A 24678-nucleotide genomic window follows, 5' to 3' on the forward strand; every position below is an offset into this window, starting at 1 on the left:
GGAAGAGGCTCTCACCCTCGCCGGTGCTTCCAATGTTGGAGACTTCCTTCCTCCAGTGGTCGGGTGGTTTGCACGACACAGATTGCGGAGTAGAATCACTCATATTCATAATTACAAAGACAATTTTATACAAGCACTTATAGAAGAGCGCAGGCGGAAGATGAAAAAAGAAGAAGCAGGGGAGTTAGAACAGAAAAAAAGGATCAATGAAACAATGATAGACGCTATATTATCACTCCAAAAAACCCATGCTGAACAATACGACGATCATTTCATCAAGTCTCTTGTTACGGTATCTTAAATCTAAATCTAAACCTCTCCATTCTTCTTTTCACTTCCTCCCTGATTAACCCTTTCTCCATCGCACTTGCAGACTTTGTTATCGGCGGGAACAGACACCTCCTCAAACACAATAGAATGGGCGATGTCTCTCCTGCTAAACAATCCAGAGATCCTGGATAAAGTAAGTGCAGAAATTGATGAGAAAGTAGAGAATGGTCGTCTGCTAGATGAATCAGATCTCATCAAACTCCCATATCTTCACTGCGTCATCAACGAGACGCTTCGAATGTATCCTGTAGGTCCTCTTCTTGTACCTCACGAATCGCTGGAAGAATGCAAGGTCGGAGGCTATAATATACCAAAAGGAACCATGCTTTTAGTGAATGCTTATAAGATTCAGAGGGATCCGATGATATGGCCGGAACCCACTCGCTTTCTTCCTGAAAGATTTCTTGAAAAAAATAAAGTGGAGGGGGGGAAGATGATTCCGTTTGGAATGGGGAGAAGAAGATGTCCAGGGGAAGGACTTGCCATGAGAGAGGTTGGTCTGGTTTTGGGTACTTTGATTCAGTGTTTTGAGTGGAGAAGAATTGGAAAGGAGGAGGTGGACATGGAGGAAGGTGCAGGCCTCCTAATGCCTAAAGTCATTCCTCTGGAAGCACTGTGCAAGCCACGCCAAACCATGATTTCTGCTTTGTCTGGGCTTTAAAAATAAATTTATGTCTGAAAATGTCAAAATTTCACATTAAACTTGGACCTCTAATGGTCTGATTAGGAGAGTAGATCTGTTAAATTAAACTTGTGTAAGAAATGCAGAGGTAGACCTCCGAAGACTTAGGCTTATTGTATTAAAATGACCTTTATTTATTAGAACTAAGGTTTTGTTTGGCGCAGCTGCCCCAGGAAGTTGCTGCGGAGAATCGGACTGTTTGTTTGGTGCAGCTGTGTGAAAATAATTGTGGGTCAGCTGTTATTGGAAGAATGACCATGCTACCCCTGTTTGGTAAAACTGTTTAAAAATAAACTGTGATCATGATATTTTTTATACTTCTGAAGCAGAATCAAAGGAGTGTGATAGCTTGTGGCCTAAAACAATAGCTCTGTATTACATTAATATATGATATATTATTAACTATTTGTTTGGGAGAAACATAAATTAATTTTATATATATCTTTTTTTTCTCTTAGAATTCCAACTATCTGTTAGCTTTATTGTTAGCATTTTTAAATACAATAAATTTAATTTCAAGTAAAAAAAAATGAAAATTAAATTTATATGTTTATTTGAAAAAAAAATAATTTTCATCTACTTTAAACTGCACTAAGAAAAAGTGCTTGAAAAATAATTTTAGGAGTTTAAACCTTGGAAAGCAACTCTATCAGAACAAGCAGTGCATCCTTTTATAGTAGAATTGCAAAAGAAATGACAATTGAAACTGAATTTTCCTATATATATTTGCTTATATTATTTTCTTCAAGAGAATCTCTCATAAAAATGCTTAACCCCACTCAAATCCTCATCTATGTACATCTGGAGAAGGTCAGGCTTGATGCTTATGGATTGCATAGTAAATGTGGATGGCTTGGACATGAGGCGAAGTGGGGAAGAAAATAGAGCGGGAAAGTTGTATCGTGAGGGTTCGGCCTCCCAAGTGATGGTTTCGGGTGAAAATGAGAGAGGAGATAGGGACATAGAAGGGGGGTGAAGCAGATTACTCTGAAAGAAGATGAGGCTTCACGCGACAGTGGAAGATGCGTCTCCTTTGGTGACGGTGGAAGAAAGAAGCAGCACATCGCAAGATGATCGGGAGCAGCGGACGGGCGGGAACGCGAGACGAGATGCTAGGGAGGAGCAAAGGGGAAATAGTAGAGCGGAAACGCGAACCGCGTGGTCGATCCCGCGGTAAAAAATACGGCGCGGTCTTGGTCGAAGGCGAGAGGCAAGACGGTGCGAGAAGAAGAACGCTAGGGCAAAGGCGGCAATTTGGAATATTTAGCGGGCGAAAGTTGGGGCCGCAGGGTCGATCCTTCGGCCCGCTTTGACGTCCTTCTTCTACAAAGCCGGGAGCCAAACAATAGCTTCTCGCGATTTGTTGCCGCGCCACGTGAGAAAAGTTGCCCCAAACAGAGCCAAATGAAAATATGACATTAAATAGGATGACATTAAATAGGACGGACGCAATGGAAAAAAAGGATTAATGTAGCCGACCCCACGTAGTGGCATTAAGACTTTGTTGTTGTCGTTGTTGTTATGAAAATGTGTATTTTATTTTTAAATAATAGGTTATAGTACTATTTTTAATATTGTATAAAAAAATTTGAGTGTTTAGATATGTAATTATTAAAGTTTGGATGTTTGATGTGAGAATAAGTAAGAATTGCATGGTATATATTTGACTCACCCGTTTAATTTTTAATTTTTTATATTATTTCGTTTCAGTTCTGACTTAAAATAAAATATATTTGACATATTTTATTAGTATATAAGTATTTTTAAAAATAATTAAAATGTTTAAAAATTATTTTGAGTGTTTTCAAAAATATACTAATTAATTTTAATATATATATATTAATAAAATTAATTAGTATATTTTTGAAAACACTCAAAATAATTTTTAAACATTTTAATTATTTTTAAAAATACTTATATATATATACATATGTGTGTATCTGCGAACGAGCACTTAGGGTGACAAGTTTGTATACAACTGTGTTGCCAGTCATAAGACTCCTCTAACATGGGTTTGATGCTTACGAGGACGGCTAACACATATGGAGAATGGTATTTCCCAATACCACCTTTTTAGTATATATATATATATATATATCCTAAAAGGTGGTATTGATCCAAATAGAAATTTATATTTGACAGAGATCCAAATACTGATTTCCCATGTGTTATAACCCATGATGAAAGTTTGCTCCATGTGCCTAAATATTTGAGAACCTGGCGTCACTGGGATCGAACCCGTGTCCTAAACGCCACCAACCAACTGGCCACGGCTTGTGGCACACCCTTTATATATATATATATATTCTATTTTCTAATTTTATTTAATAAGGATTAAATTTTGATTTAAAATAAACATATTTGATTAAACTAGTCATTTTAAAAAATACTCAAAATAGCTTTTAAATGATTGTAGTACTTTTTAAAATAATTCAATTTATTCTTTAAAATAAAAATATAAAATTATAAAAAAAATATTCTAATCAAATTTATTAGACATTCAAATTCTAAACGTAATATTTTCTTCGATACATTTGTAATAAACTCCACGGTACAAGTTACCATATGTTGGTCCTGTGGTACAACATAAAGGGGTAAACCAATGTGATTTAGGGCCCGTTTGGTTCGACTTTTTTGGTGTGGCGCTGTGTACGACAACTGCTTCATCCCGCAGTCGTTCATTTGGTTCGTAGCTTTGCAGCGAAACTTTCACAAAGCTTAGAGAAAGCCGGTCGCGGCATTAACCTCGCGGCCCCGCTTTCGCCCTGAAAATTTGTCCCGCTTTATCCACTTTACCCCTTTCGTTTCTCTTCTACCCTAATTGCTTCCCTCGTGGCTCTCCTTTGTCGTCTTACTTGGTAGCCCCTCGATCGACAGATCTAAGGTATAACGAGCAATTTTCTTCTTCTAATCGCAGATATGAGGAAGCTTATGGGTTTTTTCGAATGTGATGTTTTCTTCTTCTTATCTCCTTCCTATTTCTGCGATTTTTTGTTTATTCCTTCTCAAGATGCGGTGGATATGTACATTAGCGCATGCAACCTGTTTGTTTTTTACCGGTTGCTTCACTAGGGTTTTGCCTTTTCTTTCCCTTCCCGTTTGAGCAATTCTTATTTATTTCATCTAAGGCAGTGGTTGATTCACTGATGTTTTGCTCTGAGACATTACATTTGTGGAAGTTATGAGGAAAAGGCACTGACTTTGTGGGCAATTGATGCCAAGCAATTGGTGCCAGGTTAACATGGGCATTTCCTTGCAATAAACTTCTTGTTTATGGAGTCACATGCCACTCGATTTAAGATTTCTGTTATGTTTTACAGTAATCCAAAAAAAATAGATGTCTTCAATAACCTCACATATGTTTCTCTGCCATGGACAGTGCATGAACAACAAACAAATCTTTTTTTAAGCTTAGAAAAATTTTAGTAAGTGTTTCAAAGTAAAACATTGATCCTGTCTTTTACTGGTTAAAAGAATGGAATGTATATTTTTTTAGCTATGAAACATAAGAATTGAGTGAAACGGATTGAGGCATAAGAATTGAGTAGCATGCATGAAAATTTTCCTTCCTTTTTAAATATGTTGGAGCATAGGCCAAATAGTGAAACGGATTGGGGCATAGCCTAGTTAAAACATAGCTGTTAAATATTGCTGGTGTGTTTTCTAATTTTGTGGTGGTTTTAAATATGTTGAATCCTTTTATATATTGTAGACATGATTTAAGTTGAGCATATGTACAACAGAGGAGTCTTTGTTGATATGATTCAAAAATTTCAGCTAGTATTTCAATAAAATATTGCATTAGTTTCCCGTGAACGTAGGTCAGTTGACTGAACCACGTAAATTCCTGTGTTCTTTTATATTTACATTTCTTGTTTGGTTTATTGCTTGCAACATGTTTATATTCATTCTTTCATTCGTTTAGCAATGTTTAAATTTATTATATTAATTCATGTTAAATGTTACTTTTTGGTGGTATTATTAGCATGGCTAATAAAAACAAAAAGGTTGTCACTCCTGCACTTTGGGAGAATGACACCAAATTAATATTCTCTGACCTATGTATATATGAAATTGATAAGGGAAATAGGCCAACAACATTTTTCAATAAGGAAAGTTTGGAAGGTTGGGATAACATCGTTAGCACATTCAAGAAGATGACAGGTATGGAATATGATAGACTCCAATTGAAGAATAAATAGGATCAGCTTAAGAAATATTGGAAACTGTGGAGTGATTTGAAGGGGATAATATGAAGGGATCCGATGAATAGAATAATTGAGGCGTCATAGGAGTGGTGGCAAGAAAGGCTTACAGTAAGATATTATTGAGTACTTCTTTTTAATTTTAATAAGTTCTATTTTTGATTTCTAATAACCTTTCATTCTCTTTTACAGATTGTTTCTACGGCGGCAAAGAAGAAGAAGTTCAGATTGGTTGGGATTGAACCAGAATTGGAGGGCAAGTTACAAATGATGTTTGGTGAGGTGGTAGCTACAGGGAATATTTTCAGCTGCCCTAGCCAAACAGTTTTTGAAACAAACCTCGAGAATGTGGTCGTGGAATTATCAAATGATTCTACAGAATTCCGCAGTGTTGAGCCACATAAAATTCAATCCACCAACCATGTGAAGCGCCCCCGGAACGAAAGCAAGAGAAAGAGTGGACCTGTATCTATGAGGGAGCAGCTCTCATACCTAGTGGACTCATCTAATGATGCCCCTCACAGAGTTCAAAAAACCTCGGTTCATGAGGTCATTGGACTTCTTGAAGAAGATCCAGAATTTACAGGGGATCGTGATTTTTTTCTACTTTGTTGTAGACCTCTTTCATGATTCCCTCAATCGAGACTTCTTCACAGCACTAAGCAAAGAGCGATGACTGGAATGCATACTCTATTATTATAACCGTCGTGACTTGTCAAGTTGACCTCCTCATTAGTTGACATTGTGGTTGTTTGTGATTTGATACTAGACTGATGCACTTCATTCCATATATGATTACTCCTGAATGTATACTTTTTCATTTGTGGTTGTTCGTCATTTTTATGAAACTGATTTACTTCATTCCAAAGGATGTTTAAGTTATTTGTTTTCCAAATATAGTTCATATGTGTGGTTGTTTTATTCCATCTATGAGCTTAACTATATTTAAGTATAATGTATAGTTCATACCGTCATGGACCTAGAGGAAGTCCGACGCCGATGGCGAAATGCAGTCATAAATAAACTAGTGCATTACTATAATACGTATGTCGACCGTGAGCCGTGCTACACATCATCTCAGATTGGAGACAAATGGATAAGAGAAATGATTTTAGGGCACCCAACGAGATTTCGAAACATCTTCTGCATGTCCCAAGGTGTTTTCAGTGATCTATTATTAGATCTAAAAACTTCTCATGGACTTCACGGATCTTCTAGGACAACAGACCGTGAAGTATTGGGCATAACACTTTATATTTTATCACAGAACGAGTCAATGTGGGGAGTCATTGAACGCTTCCAACACTCATCTGAAACAATAAGTAGATATTTCTCAGTTGGTTTGAGTTCTCTTGTCAGTCTAGCACAAGCCATAACAAAACCCACAGATCCAACATTTGCAAGAACGCCAGTAGAGATCCGCAACGATGCCTGATACATGTCATATTTCAAGGTAGACATTCATACTTCAAATAAATATATTGGATTGTATATTGAAATGATTCCACTTATTCGTAAAGGGTTGCATCGGCGCAATCGATTGAACACACGTTCATGCTAGGGTGTCGGATAACGAGAATGTTGCATTTATCAGTCGTTCTGGAACCACAACTCAAAATATCATGACAGTATGTGATTTCAACATGTGTTTTACATTTGCATTGGCTGGATGGGAGGGATGGGAGGAGGATGGGAGGACAGCGCACATGATAGTAGAATTTTTAAAATTGCAACGAGAAATCCAGAGTACAATTTTCTTCACCCACCGCATGGTTAGCTCCTTACTAATACAAGTAGATTTTTGTTTTGTATGCTCACCTAAAGTTTATAATTTTGTAGGGAAGTATTATTTGGTGGATGCTAGCTACCCAATGCAGAGGGGGTACCTTAAACCCTATCCTGACACAAGGTATCATGTTCCAGATTTTCAGAGAGCCAAAAATCGTACAAGAACTAGAAAAGAGGTCTTTAATAAAAGACATTCATCCTTGCGAGACGTAATTGAGAGGATTTTTGGAGTTTGGAAGAACAAATGGGTCATACTTCAAGATATGTCACCCTATCCGTTTCCAAAACAGGTGCATATAATGTTAGCCACCCTATGGCCCTTAATAACTATATTAGGCGGCATCCAACTCGAGCTGATGTTGATTTCGAGCGTGTTGATGTCAATGACGAGGAATGACATGTCAATGACGAGGAAGTGCCAGTCGAAGCTTTTGAATACCGCATTGGCCAATCTCTATCACGGGAGGAGAACTAGAATGCCTCAATTTGCACAAAAGATGGGGAGGGTGCGAATGAAATGGCAGCCCATCATGAGGAGATCACCACCTCATTAGTTGGAGAGTGATTATTTGGATTCATATATGTTATAAACATAATATGATTTAATATAATGTTTGTTTTCAAACAAATATTTCAATTTTATTGAGTTTTAATGAGTTTTTTTTTTATTACCTAATATGTTACTAATTATGTTTTATGTTGCATTGCTTTTCAGGATAATATGAGTTCAAGGATGTCTCCTACCTCCCGACGAGTGGTTTGTCATTGTGGCCTGCAAACCCCACTTTTGACCTCACGACAGGCACACAGCTACGGTAGGAATGCTATGGTATGAAGTTTTATACATGCCCCTGAAGCATTGTCGATCAATGCAGATTTTTCCGATGGGCGGACAGTTTCTCTGATGCTGAGGATGATGCTGGCAGCGATTTGCGAGTTTCAGATGACAAAGGGTAGACACGGAAGCTACAGCGTGTCATTGTTAGAAATAACATTACCATTATGCTACTCGTTGTGGTCATACCATACTTTTACAGTTTTTTTTTTCATTTTGCTTCTCCTAGCTAGTGGTTGAGGTGTATTTATATACTATGGGCTATTTTGGATGTACGAAACTGTATGAGTTCCTATGTTTTTATGTATGAAAACACAACTTCATATGGCTTGAGGTGCTTTTATATATTTTACATTTTATAATTCTATAATATATGTTAAGGACTGTTGTGTCAGTGTCCCCGTGTGCGTGATCGTGCTTCATAGCTTTATAGGGCCTTAAATAGCCTGAAGGAATAATACACAAGCGGTGGTTATCGATGTGACTTCCACTGAGGGAATAGCAGAGTTCGTTGGGGAAGTAGAGGCTACTCAGTTGTTGTGATGTAAGATCGACGACAGAGGTCATGTGCCAGAAAAATTGATGCCAGCAATGTTGGTTGTGGCAGCCCGACCACAATAGTTTAACGACAATGGTCGGGTAGTAATGGTTTGGCGATGGGGGCTACTTGACAGTACTGGCTCGGCAATGGCAACAACGGTGGTTTAACTGCGACAATAATGGTGATCGAGCGATGTTTCGTCGATGGTGGCAGCCTGGCGACGGTGGTCTGGCAGCGACTACAAGGTGGTCAAGCAATGATGGTCTGATGATAGTGGTGACCTGACAGCAGTGGTCCACGACAATGGTCTGTCGATGACGATGGTAGTATTTGGGTAGCAGTGGTTCAACAATTGAGGCGACCCGACTGCGGTGGTCCAAAAATGACATTGGTAGTGGTCGAGCAATGGTGGTTCGATGATGGTGACGACCCAACGACAGTGCTCTGAGGTGGTGGAGCTCAGGAACCCTAGAAAATTTGGAGCGCCTCAGTCTCTTCCTCCCCCCCTCTTCATGATGGGAGTGAGGCGCTATTTATAGATTTTGAGAATGTCATCCATAAATATTGTTAGACTCTAGATTACTCCATCGGACGACCCAAAATATTTGATCGAACGATATTTTAAGCGTATTTGAGTTACATAGTGATATCAGAATTAAGCGATATTAGACTTGTTGGATTCTCCTCATTGGGACACTCGATTTTACTATAAATTTGTCAGATTTGGAGATCATTTTGTCCCCTAAAATATGTCTCAAATATTCTTACTATATTCCAAGTGCATGATCTGGGATCACTTGGACCCTGATCGAGCTATGTTTGATATCAAACCCCAGATTGAGCTATGTTTGATATCAATCGACTCATCTATTTAGACACTTCATTTGAATTGGATTAGAGATTATTAAATATTTTAGAGTTGTTTGTCTCAACTTGCATCGAGTCTTTCTGCGTGATTAAGATAATTTTCTTAGAACATATCAAGAATAAAAACCAATAATAATTAAAATGAAATAGAATCCCGGAAAAGATGAGGAAATTGATCTCTACATAAGATCATGACAATTTAACAAGGGTAGCCCATCTGCTTTCAATTTATTGATCACTAAGAACTGTTCCAAAGAAATTTATTGCCAATGATATTCCTTGTCAAGAAGTTTATGGAGTGAACTTTGAAAACAGTTGGACATGCTATTAGCTTTTAGCGGTATATCTTGTCAATACTGCTCCTGTATATGACCATGAAATTTACTGCTTTTTTACTGCGAAGAATGAAATCAATCCGCATTTTTATCATAATACTGTTTGTTTCTTGGAATTTTGATAAAAATAAGCTTTTCTCTGCGCCTCTAAGGAAATCTTCTGTCCTCTTCATGCTTAATTTAATTCGCTTTATGAGCCATTTTCTACGCCCTATCAGTGTAGCTTCTATGATGGTTCAATTTTGAGACAAAATGTTTTCTACCTTTACTTTGCTTGTTTGAGTTTTCATGCAAGTTTATCAATTTTTATTTTCATTCTTAACTAGACTTTTGTGTGTGCGGTTATCTTGGGCCTCTTATTGGTGTTTTTGTTTAACTTCTCACAGTCGGCAGATATGATTTGCTAGTAAAGATTTGGAACTGCATACAAAATATATTCTTGGCGGGCCTGAATCAATCTTTGATGTTGATCAAGGAGTAGGAAGGAAAACACAAGTTATTCCTCCCTTGTTAGAGGACAGATTTCCTTGCAGTTTCAGTCATATATTTGGAGGTTTTCCTTATTATTTTCTTCATTAGTTTTTTTTTTTTTTAGTGTTTTCTTTTTGCTAATCCAAAATTTATTGTGCTTAATTTTGTTATGGGTGCCTTGTAGGTGGATATGCAGCTGGATACTACAGTTACAAGGTATGGAGCCTCGAGCCTTGATTTTTCCTCTTTGCTCTTGTCATTCATTCTCAAGTCATGGCTATTGGAAAAGTGTTCTTGGGCACTCAAGTATAATTTATTTTAATTTTAGTGCCAAAATGGAAGATTTCTTATATTGTAATTTGTGAAGTCATGTGCTTTTAGCATTATCTTGATACTCACAATTTCAATCTCTTGGTCAATCATGTCAATTAGGGAAGCTTCAAAATAGGAGATGGTTTCCGGAGTAGCATGTCAAATAAATGTACTTACCTATAACTAAATCAATTTGGCAATTACAATTTATTGATAATATAACTAAATCAATTTGGCAATTACAATTTATTGATAATATTATTGATGATGCTATGAGTATGTTGATATATTAAGTTTTCAGGCTTTATCCAAGTGCTATATTTTTATCTTATTTGTTAAAAACTTATGTATCATATAGTTAAATATGCGGCACCGCTCTAGGGCTCCAACAAAATGAAAGAGGTTTGACGCACTAGCCGGTGTTTTAGAGGGGTAAGGTGAGAGGATTATGTTTGAACGACGAGGTTTTGAAAGGGAGAAGTACGATTCAGCTGCTTTTCAGGGAGGAGACAGTGGAGAAGTAGTTGTAGTTGTGTTCTTGTCGATGAGACAAACATTGAGGACATTCCACCATTTGCACTCTAACAAGATACAACTACCCTACTTGCAAAAGCAAGGATACAATGCTTCTAAAGGTGAAAAATCTTGAAGTAACACAATAGAAGTAACACAATAACAGACAAGTTGTCTCCACCAGTCCAAAGCAAGCAATATATAATAAGAAGCCCTAAAGGACTGGCTGGCCCAGTATGGTTGGGAAAAACCTGAACCAAACCGACCTAGATTATGCAGAACAGTCCTAGGATGGACATCTTGGGTTCACTCCTGCTGGAACAGAAAATGTTGCTCCCGCTTCACTCCTTGTGCAGTAGGGGCTTTGCTTTCACCAGCGGAATCACTTAAATCATCATAGCATGTCGAAAAAATCAGCAACATTTGAAGAATAGCAGAAATATTTTAATCTCCCGATAGATGAATTTTGCAAGCATTGTCACTAATCCTCTCGTCAACTCTGAAGGGATCATCAGTTCTAAGCTTGATCTTTCCAAATGAACCTGCAGAATATCGCTCCATATTTAGCCTTACACCAATTCAGCTTACTCGAAGACCATTGCTTTCCTGGACTTGTTAATGTGCTTTTAATACTTGGTTTTACTTGATAATTTCTTACTTCAATAGAGGCTATTTTAAAATCACTTTTAAATGTATTTTTTGCAATTTATTTGAACTAGGGGAATAAATAAATTAAAATCATCAAACAAATTACAAGATATGGTTTAGCCTATTCGAGTCCACCTATTGGGAGGAAGATGTCATGGGCATGAGAAATGTTGTAAAAAAGAGAAGGCAAGGAGGGGGGCATTGAAGAGTGTTACATGCTCTTGAGACGGCATCTATGCGTTTTAGGGGTGTACATCTGGTAGAAACACAGCTCGTTGCACCTGTCTCTTGCCCTTTTTTTTCATTTCTTTCTACATTTCAAGGGTTGCTTGCCTTTTTTTGCCTGAGGTCAAGCTTTAAAAATACCTTTTGATGCACAAATACAAGGATAAGCAATTTCTAATATAGCCGGCGGGAAAACAACTGAGGATCATGGATAAATATTGTAGCAACTACTAGAAGGTAAAAAATTACTAACCAAATATAGGAAAACTGAAGAAATCGCTGGTTCTACCTGTCTCTGAATTCAGAGGGACCACTGGTTCTTACCAAGATGGACGGGGGAGGAAGAGTATGCGGTCGAGAGAGCTATTGGGTGATTTATTTATTTATTTATTTATTTTCCTTGGGGAGTTCTCCAGTGTAGAATGTGTCTGTATGGTTCCTAGCCAAATAGTGACATTTTTTCTATGGCTCGTTTAGCTTCTTGCAAGTTAAAGGAATGTTTGAGAATTGGATGTAATTAGAAGAAAGCATAGTTTATACCCCAAAAAACTCCTATCATCTAAGGTTTCAATTGTTGATTACAAAATGAGTGAAATTGAAACCATGATTGAAGATTTTGCAATAAGGCCCCTGAGGGCTTGACCCGCCCAACTAATGTAGGCAAGGTTGTAACAGCCTTTCTTCAGTTTTCTAACACTTTTTGGGCTTCAAAGTCAAAAAACTCTGGCATCTGCTAACTATGCTATGGCGAGTTTCAACTGATCTGTGCCCAGCTCTCATTAGGTTATGGTGATTACCAATTTAGTTTCAAGGACTGATAGTTGGGCTCTGGCCAAAAAAAAGGAAAGGAGTTCAGAGCAGATATGCATCCGCTTAAGCAATGGATTGAAATTTATTGTTAAAACTGCAGCCGAACCAGTAGTTTTTCAATTTTTTCATTCAGAAGTAAGATTTGCAAATTTCGTTATAATTTTAATCTTCATTCAACCAAATGAGACCTTATTACAAATATGACAAGATTTCAATTTATCATTACTAATTCGGTAGGCGAACATTTTCCCTGATGTTTCATTGATCATTGCCTGCTTGTTTTAGAAATGCCTTTAAAAGTTTTCTTATGGGCTTTCTTCTGCTATCTATTTATTGGAAAATAAGAAGATATATATACATTGAACTTGCAGTGGGCTGAGGTGCTGTCTGCAGATGCTTTTTCGGCATTTGAGGATGCTGGGTTGGACGACGACAAGGTAATAATTTCTCTGTTTATATGTGTCCAATTATTAACTCATATGGCATACCTATAGCTAATTGATAAGTTCTCTAATTGATAGGTTCGAAAGGTCTTGATTTCATAATTTAGTCTTTTAAATAACCTCAAGACATTTCCTTGTTAATGAATTGAAATGATCTTGGTTTGGTTGGAGATCTCACTTCTCTACTTGTATTTAGTTTTCAAAGATTTTGTTGTGGTTTGATTCCTGTATTTCTGGTTGATAAATCTTGCTATTGTTTCTAAATTAGAGCTTTGGATTGTATTCATTGGTTCTTAAGTTCTCTTTTGTTTTCAGCGTAATGGGTCGAAAGTAGAAGAAATACATGTAAAATGGTTTTATGTCGTAGGTTTACCACAAACTTACTTGATCCACTTCGACTTTCAGCCTAAACTTGTCATTTCTCTGTTGTGACTGAAATTCAGGAAGTTGGATTCCGTTTTAATGTTAATAGCAAAAGTAAACAATAAAAGAACACCTTAATTTTCTTTGCTCAAACTTTTGTTGGTTATAGCACGCCTAGAAGCATTGTTGTTTTTAACGCGTGGTTAGGGTTGTAATCGAGCCGAGTCGAGATAAGTATATCGTAGTTTGGACTTGGTTTGGTATAATTATAAGTTGTTCATGTTCGGCTTGAGCTTTTACATATTATTTAAGCTTGACTTGTTTAATTTTTTCAATGTTTGAACTTGATTTATTTATGGCAAGTGAGCAAATATTTAAACGAATTAATAAATGAGTTAGAAATTCAAATGAATATCTAAATTTTCATATAAATAATATAATAAATAATTTTACGAATCTAAATAAATAAACAATTAAATAAATCATATAAGCAAATAAACTTACCCACATGTTGTTATCTGTGTCTATAATATATATATTCTCATAAGAATGAGTTCAAAGATAGAAAATAATATTGAAACAAGAGCCAAAAAATCTAAATGAACTAATATTATAAAGTAACTCATAATGTGAAACCATTTATCAATCACAGAAATAATTGAAAAAAATCAAAGACAGTTGGATCAAGCATAATATAAGAGAATGAACAAAAAGTAATGTTCACTTTCGGAATTTTATCATGTTAATTTTTAAATAATGAATAATTAATAATAAAATAAATATATAATTAGTAATTAATCTAAAAATATTTTTAATATGATAATATATTACTATTAAATCTATAATTAAATAAATTCTAGCTAACCAAATTTTATTTAAATAATATATCATATATGATACGAGCTATATTCGGGATGGCAATTAAGCACTTAGTGGTGGTGAAGCTCAACAGCAACTCCATTGATGCAAACCAAATTTTTGATGGGGATAACAATGATTCTATGTTTTGCCAATAACTCGATAAATTGATTGAGAGAGAGAGAGTTCATGATTTAGTTTTGGGGAGGCTCACCATATTTTCCATTTATACTCTAATGTCTCTAAATAGAACTTTTTACAGAAATATAAATCATTTAATGACTCAATGACCTCCTATTAAGTATATCATAACCTTAAATCATACTATTCATTACAATTATATAACCACTAATCCATAATCTATTATAGATCCCTAATAGATTGTTTATTGCTTTAGAATGCCATTGGATCTTTGTTTAACTGATGGGCAAAATAACCCTCTAATTTCTCTACAAGGTTTCAATGATCGGTTAATGCAGCACATCAACATAGCCTGTCGAGTCATTATTCAAATTATGCATCTCATTTCATTTTTCCTAGGCTATTGAGTGAAGCAGAAGTGGGTAATCTTACAATTTCGTATTTTATATTTGCAGTTAATCAATCAAAATTTGAATTAATGAAGCTTAATTAATGCTCAATGTCCAAGTTTGACAACATGAAAAATTCCCGTATTTAATTCCCTTCTGTTATAGATGCCAATTTTGACGAGCTCGAGGTGAGCTGGGGACTAGAGGAAGAGCTATATACTTCAGTGTACATAGCTGTTGCAGCTTTAGCTTTGTCTAATTTCTGATTTAGTGAATCAATCTGCTGTAGCTGTTTAATTTTAATGGTGTTTCATTTCTGTGTATTTATTCATCTGTTTGCTGTAGCTGTTTTTTACATTATTTGCTCTGCTTCAGAAGTTGAGATCACTTATTAGGATCTGTTCATGTTTCTTTACTACAATCATGAAGATCTTCTTGAAATAATTCATGATTCATAGCAGAACCAAGCAAATTCAACAATTTGAATCTTCATGTATATTTTCCAGAGTTTCTTTCTACCATTGTCATACATTTTCTTTAATTTCTCTGAAATTTTAGCTCTAATTCATGTTTACTGGATTTAAAAAACTTGTAATTTTTTTCTTATCCAATTTGATTAGGCAATCAAGGAAACTGGTCAGAGGTTCCGAGACACCATTCTCGCTCTTGGAGGTGGGAAACCTCCACTTGAGGTAAGATAAACACGTGGCTTTATATCATCCTTATCCTGGGTTCTTCTGATATAAGTGTAGTGGAAAACAGTTGGGAAGGTTTACATGCTTACCTCTCAGGGTGTGTTTGGGGCAGCTTGTGTTTATATAGATAAGCAGTTTATCCTGAAACGCGGCCCGCGGGTTACCCGCGGGGTTCGACCCGTGACTTGCGTTTAGTATAAAAACCCAACCGCATTGTTGGATAAGCTGTTGAAACGGGCCATCAATTCGTATGTGTTTCATATCTAAGACCTAAACTTCAATTTTTACATATTTTCCTTTTTATTTAACTCTATGACTCTATTTATTTGGCTCCTTTGATCAGGTTTTTGTGGAATTTCGGGGAAGGAACCATCGCCTGAAGCCCTACTCAGACACAATGGATTGTTGCCTGTAGCTGCTTAAACTGCAACATTTTATGATTATGTTTTCCCAAAGGACCATCTATCAACTGCAATCAATATTTCAACCAAGTCCCATTCTATGCCTCTGTTTTAACTATTTATGTTGCGCTGCAAATAAATTGTTTGGGAAATTTACTTGCATCACACAATCCTTATGTATCAACATATTTAGCACCTAAAATTTCATATTTCATATTTATAATATAACATTCTATTGTCATAATTTAATGAATGAAGAATGTGTATTTCACTTGTAACAAAAATTATGAATGTGCTTTTCATTGTATTCAGGATGAATTGTTATGCGGTTTTTGATGTGCGTTGTTACACCGCCTTCGGGGGACATTGTGACACCTTATTCAATGTGTGTTGTTCTGAAATGTTGTGGGTGATGCACTACTTCATAGGGTGCTTATTGCATTAAGCAGAGGGTGATCGATGGTAGTCGATGATGGCCAACGAGCGGTGATCAATGGTGGTTGGCGGTTGCGGGAGCAAGAAACATTCGTCGGGTTTTCTGTCCAAAATCGCATTGGAATTTGATGAAGAGAGTAGGGCTCTATTTGATAAAGTATTGGAGAGGCCCTCCTGCAAGGAATAAATCTGGACCACTCCTTCGAATGGATTGGCAAAATTTCTTTGATTGGCAAAATTTCTTTGATCGGACGAAGTTTTGTAGATATATGTGTGCCTTATCGATGTCAATATATGGCGATCTTATGTTCGTCAGATTTGTTTTATCGAGATGCTGGATTTGATCACAAGTTTGTTAGATTTAAAATTCATTTGATCTTTCAACTAGTCATATAAAGCTTTCAAAAATTGTTTAACAACTTGAATTAGGTTTGATTTTATTCAGATTATACCAATTTCAGTGTTATTAGGTTCGTATTGTCGAGCTGGTCTATTTGCCTCTAAGTTTGTTGAAATTTTAGCTCTAAATGTTTTTTAATTTGAGTTTAAAATTTTGATTGCTTAAAAAATACTACGAAATTCATGCTAATCTTTTCGAGATTTCTTTCAAATGATCGGAGTTATTGATGAATCTCACTAACAATTTAATGTTATTTCATAAAAATTTCTTTATTTTTTCACATTAATTTAAAAAAATTAATGAAATTGAAATCACATTAATTTGTCAAATGACTTAAAAATTATGGAAATCTGCTCCAAAATGCGTGTAATAAAAAATTATTTATATAATTTTAAATATATGGCCGAGCAGTGGCTTATCTCAAAGCACGGCTACGTGGACAATAAATTATTTTAAATTTTCAATCATTGTATTGATATATTGATTGAAAATAAAATAAAATTATAGCTTTTCCCGGTCTTCTCTATCATGCAGAACATGAAATTATGCCACATAGACAAAATTTTATTTATTAAGACAAAATTGTATTTTTATTAATTTAACTTCAACAAATTTGCCTTTAATTCTTACATATTTACATTTTTTATATTTAAATTTGATATTTTTTTTACATTCATGTCACCCAATCTTTGAAATTACAAAAAACATATGCAATTGACCCAAATCACTACATTTAGGGTCTGTTTGGCGCAGCTGCAGTTTCTCAGCTTTTCAGCTGCAGCTGCGCTACCTCAGGAAGCATCCCGCAGGAAGCATCTGGGGGGAAGCAGCTGCGGGGAAGCTGGCTGTCTGTTTGGTGAAGCTGCGTAAAAAATGCTGTGGGCCAGCTGTTTCATGTAAAAATGATCAAACTACCAATGTTTGTTAAAACTATTTTTAATTTTTGATTTATTTGTATAAATATGAGTGTAATATACATAAAATTTATAAAAATATTATTTCTTAATTAATTAAATGAAATAAATTGTTTTTAATATTCGTTTTTATAGATAATTTTTAAAAAATATTTTGTAATTTTGAAAACATATAGGTTTAAAATTTATTTTTATCTATATATCAATGTATACAAATATTAATTCATCTATACATATAAAAATTTACAAACATATATTTTAGAAGCATAAAATGTAAAATATATAAAAGCAGCTCAAGCCATATGAAGTCGTGTTTTCATACATAAAGACGTAGGAAATCATACAGTTTCGTACATCCAAAATAGCCCAAAGTACATAAATACAACTCAACCACTAGCTAGGAGAAGCAGAATAAAAAAAAAACTGTAAATCTATGACCACAACGAGTGGCATAATGGTAATGTTATTTCTAACAATGACACGCTGTAGCTCCCGTGTCTGTTGTTTGTCATCTGAAACTCACAAATTATCTGAAACTCACAAATCGCTACCAACATCATCCTCAATATCAGAGAAACTGTCTACCCATCGAAAAAATCTGCATTGATCCGCAATGCTTCGGTGGCATGTATAAAACTTCCTACCGTAGTTGCGTGTCTGTCGTGAGGTCAAAAGTGGGGTTTGCAGGTCACAATGACAAACCACTCGTCGAGAAATAGCGGACATCCTTAAACTCATATTATCCTGAAAAGTAATGCAACATAAAACATAATTAGTAACATAATTAGTAACATATTAGGTAATGAAAAAAGAGCTCATTAAAATTGAAATATTTGTTTGAAAACAAATATTATATTAAATTATATTGTGTTTACAGCAGATATGAATCCAAATAATCACTCTCCAACTAATGAGGTAGTGATCTTCTCACGAAGGGCTGTCATTTCATTCGCACCCTCCCCATCTTTCATGCAAATTGAGGCATTGTAGTTCTCCTCTCGTGTAGAGATTGGCCAATGCGGTATTCAAAAGCTTCGACTGGCACTTCCTCGTCATTAACCTTGACACGCTCGAAATCAACATCAGCTCGAGTTCTATGCCGGCTAATATAGTTATTAAGGGTCATTGTGGCTAACACTATATGCATCTGTTTCGGAAATGGCTAAGGTGGCATATCTCGAAGTATGACCCATTTTTTCTTCCAAACTCCAAAAGTCCTCTCAATTACGCTTCGCAAGGATGAATGTCTTTTATTAAAGACCTATTTTCTAGTTCTTGTACGATTGCTGGCTCTCTGAAAATCTGGAATATGATACTTTGTGTCAGGATATGGTTTAAGGTACCCCCTCTGCATTGGGTAGCCAGCATCCACCAAATAATACTTCTCTAAAAACTTATAAACTTTAGGTGAGCATACAAAACAAAAATTTACTTGTATTAGTAAGGAGCTAACCATGTGGTGGGTGAGAAAAATTGTACTCCGGATTTCTCGTTGCAATTTTAAAAATTCTACTATCATGTGTGCTGCCCTCCCATCCAGCCAATGCAAATGTAAAACACATGTTGAAATCACATACTGCCATGATATTTTGAGTTGTGGTTCCAGAATGGCCGATAAATGCAACTTTCTCATTATCCGGCACCCTAGCATGAACGTGCGTTCCATCAATTGCGTCGATGCAACCCTTTACAAATAAGTGGAATATTTCAATATACAATTCAGTAATATTTATTTGAAGTATGAATGTTTGCCTTGAAATATGACATGTATCGGTCATCGTTGTGAATCTCAACTAGCGTTCTTGAAAACGTTGGATCTGTGGGTTTTATTATGGCTTGTGCTAGAATGACAAAAGAACTCAAACAAACTGAAAATTAACTACTTATTGTTTCAGATGAGTGTTGGAAGCGTTCCATGGCTCCCCGCATTGACTCGTTATGTGATAAAATGTAAAGTGTTTTGTCTAATACTTCACGGTCTGTTGTCCTAGAAGATCCGTGAAGTCCGTGAGATGTCCGTGAGATGTATAGATCTAATAATAGATCACTGAAAACATCCTGGGACACTGGGACATGCGGAAGATGTTTTGAAATCTCGTTGGGTGTCCTGAAATTCTCTCATCCATTTGTCTCCAATCTGAGATGATGTGTAACACGACTCACGGTCGACATACGTATTATAGTAATGCACTAGTATATTTATGGCTGCATTTTGCCATCGGCATCAGACTTTCTCTGGGTCCATGACGATATGAACTATACATTATACTTAAATACAATTAAGCTCATAGATGGAATAAAATAAGCACACATATGAACTATAACTGGAAAACAAATAACTTAAACATCTTTTGGAATGAAATAAATCAGTTTCATAAAAAAGACAAACAACCACAAATGAAAAAGTCTACTTTCAGGAGTAATCATAGATGAAATGAAGTGCATCAGTCTAGTATCAAATCATAAACAACCACAATGTCAACTAATGAGGTGGTCAACTTCACAAGTCATGACAGTTATAATAATAGCGTATGTATTCCAGTCGTCGCTCTTTGCTCAGTGCTGTGAAGAAGTTTTGATGGAGGGAATCGCGAAAGAGGTTTACAGCAAAGTAGAAAAAATCACGATCCCCTGTAAATTCTAGATCTTCTTCAAGAGGCCCAATGACCTCATGAACTGAGGTTTTTTGAACTCTGTGAGGGGCATCATTAGATGAGTCCACTAGGTATGAGAGTTGCTCCCTCATAGATGCAGGTTCACTCTTTCTCTTGCTTTCGTTCCGGGGGCGCTTCGCACGGTTGGTGGATTGAATTTCAAGTGGCTCAACACTGCGGAATTTTGCAGAATCATTTGACAATTCCACGGCCACATTCTCGGGAGTTGTTTCAAAATCTGTTTGGCTAGGGGCAGCTGAAAATTTCCATGTAGCTACCACCCCACCAAACATCATTTGTAATTTGCCCTCCAATTATGGTTTAATCCCAGCCAATCTAAACTTCTTTGCTGCAGGAACAATCAGTAAAAGAGAATGAAAGGTTAGAAATCAAAAATAGAACTTATTAAAATTAAAAAGAATTACTCAATAATATCTTACTGCAAGCCTTTCTTGTCACCACTCCTCTGACACCTCAATTGTTCTATTTACCGGATCTCATCTTAATCCATTGGAGCCACGCTTCAAATCACTCGACAGTTTCCAATTTTTCTTAAGTTGGTCCCATTTATTCTTTAATTGGAGTCTATCATATTCTCTGTCTGTCATCTCCTTAAATTTGCTAACGATGTTATCCCAACCTTCCTTATTGAAAAATGTTGTTGGTCTATTTCCCTTATCAATTTCACATATGCATAGGTCACAAACACAAAATATTAATTTGGTGTCCTTCTCCCAAAGTGCAAGAGTGACAACCTTTTTGTTTTTATTAGCTATGCTAATAATACCACCAAAAAATAACATTCAACATGAATTAATATAACGAATTTAAACATTGTTAAACAAATGAAAGAATAAATATAAACACGTTGCAAGCAATAAACCAAACAAGAAATATAAATATAAGGGAACACAGGAATTTACGTGGTTCGGTCAACTAACCTACATTCACGGGAAACGAATGCAATATTTTATTGAAATACTGGCTGAAATTTTTGAAGCATATCAACAAGGACTCCTTTGTTGTACATATGCTCAACTTAAACCATGTATACAATATATAAAAGGATCCAACATATTTAAAATCACCACAGAATTAGAAAACCCACCAGCAATATTTAACAACTATGTTTTAACTAGGTTATGCCCCAATCTGTTTCACTATTTAGCCTATGCTCCAACATATTTAAAAAGGAAGGAAATTTTTCATGCATGCCACTCAATTCTTATGCCCCAATCCATTTCACTCAATTCTTATGTTTCATAGCTAAAAAATATACATTTCATTTTTTTAACCAATAAAAGACAGGGCCAATGTTTTACTTTGAAACACTTGCTAAAATTTTTCTAAGCTTAAAAAAGGATTCGTTTGTTGTTCATGCACTCTCCACGGCAGAGAAACATATGTGAGGTTATTGAATACATCTATTTTTTTTTGGATTACTGTAAAACATAACAGAAATCTTAAATCGAGTGGCATGTGACTCCATAAACAAGAAGTTTATTGCAAGGAAATGCCCATGTTAACCTGGCACCAATTGCCCACAAAGTCAGTGTCTTATCCTCCTAACTTCCACAAATGTAATGTCTCAGAGCAAAACATCAGTGAATAAACCACTACCTTAGATAGAATAAACAAGAATGGCTCAAACGGGAAGAGAAAGAAAAGGCAAAACCCTAGTGAAGCAACCGGTAAAAAACAAACAGGTTGCATGCGCTAATGTACAGATCCGCCGCATCTTCAGAAGGAATAAACAAAAAATCGCAGAAACAGGAATGAGATGAGAAGGAGAAAACATCACATTCGAAAAAACTCATAAGCTCCCTCATATCTGTGATTAGAAGAAGAAAATTGCTCGTTATACCTTAGATCTGTCGATCGAGGGGCTACGAAGCAAGACGACGAAGGAGAGTCGCGAGGGAAGCAGTTAGGGTAGAAGAGAAACGAAAGGGGTAAAGTGGATAAAGCGGGGCAAATTTTCAGGGCCAAAGCAAGGTCGCAGGGTTAATGCAGCGGCCCGCTTTCTCTCAGCTTTGCGAAAGTTTTGCCGCAAAGCTACGAACCAAACGACCGACTGCGGGACGAAGCGACTGTCACACACAACGCCGCGCCACAAAAGTCGAACCAAACGGGCCATTATTCTTCTATAATCTTCCGCTTTACTGTAATAGGAGGCTTTGACACCTGTATGGTAATTTGTCAAAATACCAAAGCTCGCTCAGATTCTCCTCTAACTTCCTTCACCGCTGCTCTCTTTTTCGAGATCTTATGTTTTTTAGACTCTTCCAACTGAAGAATGCCCTACATACACTCTCAATGAACAATCAAACAATGACACAATACTTATCCAACATCAAGACACTCGTTGATAATATTGTCGCTACCAATGGGAAACTAGATAGCGAAGATATCATGCTCTACACGCTAAACGGGTTCCACACTACATAACAACTACAACCTATTGATCTAGATGACATTTACTCTCTTCTCTGTAGTATAGAGATCAACATTGTAAGTGATAATCATAAATTTGATCGTCCCTCTAATTCTTAATTTGCTCTCACCACAGCTCGCAGCCCACCGACCTCCAATAGTTGTGATCGAGGTCGAGCTCAACATCCATCTTGGTCTAGGAGAGCCAAAGCACTCCAAGAGTCTCTGTGACATGCGAAATTGGCAATAAATTTGGACAGTCCGCTGAAACTTGTTGGCACTGGTTGAATATGGATTACATACCTACAAAACAAGCTTTGCAACACGGTATTTCTCCTTGGGTCCTCGACTCCAGAACTACAACACATCTTACCTCGGACCTCAATGACCTACACCTAGCTACTCCGACAGCAAGTTATGAACAAGTAAGGATTGGTACTGTTCAATCCATTCTAGTTGCACTACAGGTACGATATCCTTTTAACACCTCACTGTAAGCTTTTTCTACCTCAAATCTAGCATTTTTCATCTCTCTCACACAATATATTATCTGTTCATAAACTTTTTCATAACAATAATGTTTATATTCTTTTTTATTTGAATAGTTTTACGATATTTGATCCCAAGACGAGGCTAACTTTATTCCGTGGAACCAATTTTGAGGGCTTATATTCGACACCTCCACCAAGAAGTCCAATTTCTGGCACAAACGCCTTGGCATTCATATTCAGAATTCATCAAGCTTGTCTCTAAGAGTCAATCAAGTCTAGGCGTAGATATACATACTCCTCTTTGTAATAGTTGCAGTTGCAACACAAGTCATAGACAAACTTTTCTATTTCCTACTTTACATGCACATACACCTACATTCCAATGTATGAGGTCCGACCCCACTTCCATCTACTCAAGGTTATAAATACTATTTGCATCTTATTGTTGATTTTTCACATTTTTTTTGGTATTTCGGATGCTAAACAAATCTGAAACAGCTCACAAATGTGTTTAATTCATTAAAATGATTCACACCCAATTTAATATCACTATTCGTTTTCTTTGATCTGATGGTGGGGCTGAATACAGAAGTACCGCTCTCTAAACATTCATAAACCACAATGCCATACTTCATCAATTCTCATGTCTTCACACTTCAAAACAAATTGGATCTTATGTTTTTATGAATTGACGGCCTGAAATTAGTTTTAAGCTCTGTGTGTTGCTATTTTTTGTGAAACTTTGTTTACTTTAAAGAAGGCATAATATTTCTCTAATTTCTCCTTTTCTCAAAATTCTTTTTTTCAAAGTTTTCACAGATTTGAGGTTCAGCACTCCATAAATTTAAGGGGTGTTTTGAAAGAGCGTTTTTCCTGTCCGGTCACCGTATGTGCGGTCCAGTCACCGCTGCATATCGTCCGTTGTCAGCAGGTATGGTGACCGGACAGAAAAATTTGGCGTTTTGAAATATTCTAGAATTATGCAATGAGATTTAAAGTAAAGGGTTTGTCGTTCTTGTGATGACAATGCACTAGCAACTTGCTCCCAACAATCAGTGTTAATGTTTATCAATTTTTTTCAAAAGTTGTATTCGTTCGATCAGATGAGGAGACAGGCTAAGATATGAAATAGTGAAAGTTTGTCGTTCTTGTGACAGAACTTTGGGAGATGTTCATCTCCAGCTCTTTCACCAAACGAAACTTTTTGCAGACGTCGGTGTTCATTTTAACATACCAATTGATTGTTATAAATTCAAAACACGGCTAAATCTAATGAATTAAAAAAAATATCACTCTAAATTCCTTAATTCAATATGCAATTCACACATTTTATATTTAGTCAACACCTTCTAAAACTTTTTTTTTTTTTTGTTAGAGACAATAAATACTTGATGATAATCTGCTCGTATGCTATGATCTTAGTATTAGAACTTAAGATTTAAGGAGAAGGATGATAGAATTTGATTTTCCGCTCTAAACTCGTCATATTTCTTTGTCAT

The 24678-nt window shown here is 36.1% G+C and overlaps 1 protein-coding gene and 1 long non-coding RNA gene across 2 annotated transcripts in view; both read left to right on the plus strand.

Moving 5' to 3' along the window:
- The window catches only part of LOC110028152 (isoflavone 3'-hydroxylase-like), a 2287-nt gene extending 884 nt beyond the window's left edge, over window positions 1–1403 (plus strand). Inside the window, 2 exon segments of the mRNA XM_020729890.1 lie at window positions 8–292; window positions 374–1403. Coding sequence (XP_020585549.1) covers window positions 8–292; window positions 374–991 — 903 coding nt within the window. The 3' untranslated portion in view covers window positions 992–1403.
- An 8649-nt stretch (window positions 1404–10052) lies between these two features.
- Window positions 10053–12999, plus strand: LOC110028148. Its single transcript, XR_002294409.1, has 3 exons — window positions 10053–10136; window positions 10239–10270; window positions 12934–12999. It is a non-coding gene; the product is annotated as an uncharacterized LOC110028148 (long non-coding RNA).
- The last annotated feature ends 11679 nt before the right edge of the window (window positions 13000–24678 follow it).

Source organism: Phalaenopsis equestris, unplaced genomic scaffold (assembly GCF_001263595.1).
Source record: "Phalaenopsis equestris unplaced genomic scaffold, ASM126359v1 Scaffold000492, whole genome shotgun sequence".
Lineage (NCBI taxonomy): Eukaryota > Viridiplantae > Streptophyta > Magnoliopsida > Asparagales > Orchidaceae > Phalaenopsis > Phalaenopsis equestris.